Source organism: Gekko japonicus, unplaced genomic scaffold (assembly GCF_001447785.1).
Source record: "Gekko japonicus isolate JY-2015 unplaced genomic scaffold, Gekko_japonicus_V1.1 scaffold1009, whole genome shotgun sequence".
Taxonomy (NCBI): Eukaryota; Metazoa; Chordata; class Lepidosauria; order Squamata; family Gekkonidae; genus Gekko; species Gekko japonicus.
In genome coordinates, this window is record NW_015160867.1 from 659,893 (window position 1) to 663,998 (window position 4,106).

Below are 4,106 nucleotides of genomic sequence, written 5' to 3' on the forward strand. Positions count from 1 at the left end.
CTCCCCCTCCTCCTCCTCCTCCTCCTCCTCCTCCTCCGGAAGCTCTTCACTTTTATCTCAGATATACTCGTGATCTAGTTATTCCCTAGCAAGGGAAAGGAACTCTGTATGACCAAAGCCACCCTTGCATTCCAGACCTCAGTCCTGGTTCTAGGGTTTGAATTAAGGTGAACCACCTGCCCCATGGCCCAGACTAGCCTGATCCCATCTGATCTCAGAAGCAAAGCAGGGTCAGTCCCGGTTAGTCCTTGGATGGGAGACCACCAAGGAAGCCCAGGGTCACTACACAGAGGCAGGCAAGGACAAACCACCTCTGTCCGTCTCTCGCCTTGGAAACCCTACAGGGTTGTCATGAGTCAGCTGTCACTCGATGGCACTTTCAACCACCACATCTGACTCACGCGTTCTTGGATCTAGCCCAACCTGGTGCAGGAAGAGGTGTTCATAAATGACAAGCAACGTTCTAAGGCTTCGCTTAGACCGTGATGGCTGAGCGGGGGAGCTCTTGCATTTGTATGCCGAAGATCCTGAGTTCAGTCCCTGTTAATCCCCGTTTAGCCCAGTTAAAGGGTCTCAGGTGGGAGGCACTAGGAAAGACCTCTCCCTGCATTAGGCTCTGGAGGACCTCTGCCAGCCAAGGAGAGGATATTGAGCTAGGTGTCAAACTTATTTGTTACAAGGGCCCCATTGGACATAAATGTCACTTTGTTGGGCCAGGCCGTGTATGCCATAAAAGGTAATTGCCAGGTACTGGAGACAGAAACTGTACAAAGGACAGCAGCTGGTAAGCTCTGAGTTGCTGTTTGCTTACTGGGCTGAGAGCGGGGTGCAGAGGAAAGCCCACATAGGTGAAGAGGCAGCAGTGCAGCGCTGGGCAGACGCTCCCACGATGCTTGACTGCTGCAGACAAGATTGTTCCGCCATGATGAAGCCACAATGGAGTGGCTCCGCCCACTTCCCCCCCCAGCACTCCCTCCCTTACACCAGTTGCTCGCAGGCCTCATCAGAGCCCTGGATGAGCCGGTTCTGGCCACCGGGCCTTATGTCTGACGCCCCTGAGCTAGAAGATCTGAGTTGGTCTAAGGCAGATTCCTACATTCAGTCCTGTGTCTAAGCAACGGGCCACCTGCTCTGGGAGGACTGGCACAAAGCGGGCATGAACAGAGCCAGTATATTACTAGAAGAAGAAGAAGAAGAAGAAGAAGAAGAAGGAGAAGGAGGAGGAGGAGGAGGAGGAGGAGGAGGAGGAGGAGATTGGATTTATACCCCGCCCTTCACTTGGAGTCTCAGAGCGGCTTACAAACTCCTTTCCCTTCCCCTCCCCACAACAGACATCCTGTGAGGTGGGTGGGGCTGAGAGAACTCTGACACAAACTGCTCTTTTTCAAGGACAGCTGTGCCAGAGCTTGTGACTGACCCATGGTCACATTAGCAGGTGCAAGTGGAGGAGTGGGGAATCAAACCCGGTTCTCCCAGATTAGAGTCCACACACTTAACCACTACACCAAACTGTTACAGCTCGTCTTGGTGTGGTGCCAGTGTGGGTCCAGTGGTTGAGTACCGGACTAGGACCCAAGTTCAAATTTCCACTCAGCCACGAACTTCACCAGGGCCTGTCACTCCTTCTTGGCCTAGCCTACCTCACAGGATTGTTGTGAGGCAAAATGGAGGGGAGAGGAGAAGAAGAAGGAGGAGAAGGAGAAGAGTTAGTTTTATACCCTGTCCTTCACTACCTGAAGGAGTCTCGGATCATCTAACAATCACCTTCCCTTCCTCTCCCCACAACAGACCCCCTTTGAGGTAGGTGGGGCAGAGAGAGCGCTGGGAGAGAACTGCTCTTTAGGGAACAGCTCTGAGAAAACCGTGACTGACCCAAGGTCACCCAGCTAGCTTCATGTAGAGGAGTGGGGAATCAAACCTGGTTCTCCCAGATTAGAGTCTGCTGCTCTTAACCACTACACCAAGCATGCTACCCAGAGATCTTTGGAAAGGGAGTGGGACAAAAATGTGGTAGGCATTGGTGGGCTGAGGAATGCACAAGACTGCACACAAGCCCAACGGGATGGGGGGGGTAGACTTGCATTGACCCTAGCATGTGAGAAATTGCCACACGTGGGGCTTTCGGTCATAGTTGCCATTGCTAAGGAATGACGGATGTGGAAATCCTCAGCAGAATACCAAAGCAGCAACAAGGCTAAGCGACGTGGGCCCTGTGTAGTCCCACATGGCCACGGATTTGTTATGCCAACACAAGGCGGGCATTCTGGTACAAATTCCGGCATCCTGACGACTTCAGCTGTTCTAAAAAGAAAAGAGTCTCTCACGTTCTAGCTCTCATGCTTCCACAGCCAGCCTTTCAAACCCCGCCTTCGAAACGTGCCTCTTCAATTTCCTCCGTCGCCTCAGGCCCCCTTCCTTCTGACCCAGAAATCCCAAAATCAGAACCACGAGAGCGAGTGACCTAATCACAACCAGCCCAACGTTGGTTTTTTATATTATTAAAAAGAGATTCATTTTGCAGGATTTGTTCTGATTAGACACTCTGAGCTACGTGGGAGCAGGATTTAGGATTTGGGTCTGTTTGCAGAATGCATACGGGCCTCAACGATGCCACCTCATCAAAAGCGCCTGCCCGGGACAGAGACGACTCTTCCCCGAGAAACTGGCCGTTTTTCGTCCCCAGTACTGGCCCCTTTGTGGCACCCACTAGCACTGCAGTGTGTTTTCTGGCCCCGTCTCTCAAACCGTATGCCCCCAATGTCTTTCTTCTCCTATCCATTCCCATCGTCCTTCTGTTCACCTGGGCAGGACTGAGGAACAGGTAAATGAAAACACGGGCCCTTCCCCTGCACCTTTCGTTTACAGCCGGAGTTGATCTGGGATTTGAGATCACTTTAGCCAACCGGCTTGGTGGTAAAATCATTCTGGATTAACAAACAAGGCCTACAAATATCTGCTTTGACATAAGCGGCCCATGGGCAGATCAAGAAGGGATTTAAATTCCTTTTATTTATTTATTTTTGCGGGCCACCGATGCGATGCAAACTCAGCTCCTCGATCAGAGTCCCCTGTCTGGTTTTAGACGTTATAGGTGCCCTTAAAGGTTCCCTTGCTCGAAAGCCAGTCGAGTCCGACTCTGGGGTTACGGTGCTCATCTCCATTTCCAAGCCGAAGAGCCAGCGCTGTCCGAAGACGTTTCCGTGGTCATGTGGCCGGCATGAGTAAACACCAAGGCGCACGGAACGCTGTTATCTTCCCACTGAAGCGGTACCTATTTATCTACTTGCAATTTCTTGCTTTCGAACTGCTAGGTTGGCAGGAGCTGGAACTAGAGACGGGAGCTCACTCCGTCATGCGGCAACTCAGGTCTCGAACTGCTGAACTACCGACCTTCCACAGCCTACAGTTCAGCGTCTTAACCACTTGAGCCACCGCAGCTTACGGGAGGCCAAACTACCTAAGCAGGGTTCAGCCCCGGTTAGCAGCTGGATGGGAGACCACGAGGAAGACCAAGGTTGCTACACAGAGGCAGGCAACAGCAACCCACCTCTGCTCCTCTCTCTTGCCTTGAAAACCCTATGACAAGGTCACCATGAGTCCCCTGTGACTGAATGGCCCACCCCCTCCCCTCCCTCTTCCAAATCCATTTCCAACGGGAATCCTGGAGCGTCCTGTCCCTTCGAGAACCTCTCTCCTTTCCTGGCTGGAGGGGGATGGAGAGGCAGTTCAGAGATGCTTTAGGCTGGTCCCGCGTTGGGCAGGGGGTTGGACTAGATGGTCTGCATGGCCCCTTCCAACTCTATGATTCTATGATTCAAAGCAAAGGTGTTTCCATTTGGGAAGGGGAAGGGGAGAAAGGCGGGTGGGCCTGGAAAGGCCAGCTGGAATCTCAGATCTGATTGAGGGGGCATTCAGCACCACGGACAGCGCCAGGGGTTCCAGCACCACGGACAGCGCCCATGTTTCCAGGACCGCGGACAGCGCTTCTGGCGGGCTGGGGCTGGGGTCGCGGAAGGCCTTGGGGGAGATGCCAAAGAGACGCCGCGACTGCCTTTGGAGGGAGGGAGGAGGCCAGGATATGGGGCAAGGAGTATGGGCCCGGGGGG

The 4,106-nt window shown here is 53.3% G+C and overlaps 1 protein-coding gene across 1 annotated transcript in view; it reads right to left on the minus strand.

Annotated features, from left to right (window-relative positions):
- The window catches only part of HCN3 (hyperpolarization activated cyclic nucleotide gated potassium channel 3), a 46,658-nt gene that overhangs the window by 37,310 nt on the left and 5,242 nt on the right, over positions 1 to 4,106 (minus strand). The window contains exon 2 of the mRNA XM_015422078.1: positions 3,869 to 4,051. Coding sequence (XP_015277564.1) covers positions 3,869 to 4,051 — 183 coding nt within the window. The remainder of the gene's footprint in view (positions 1 to 3,868; positions 4,052 to 4,106) is intronic.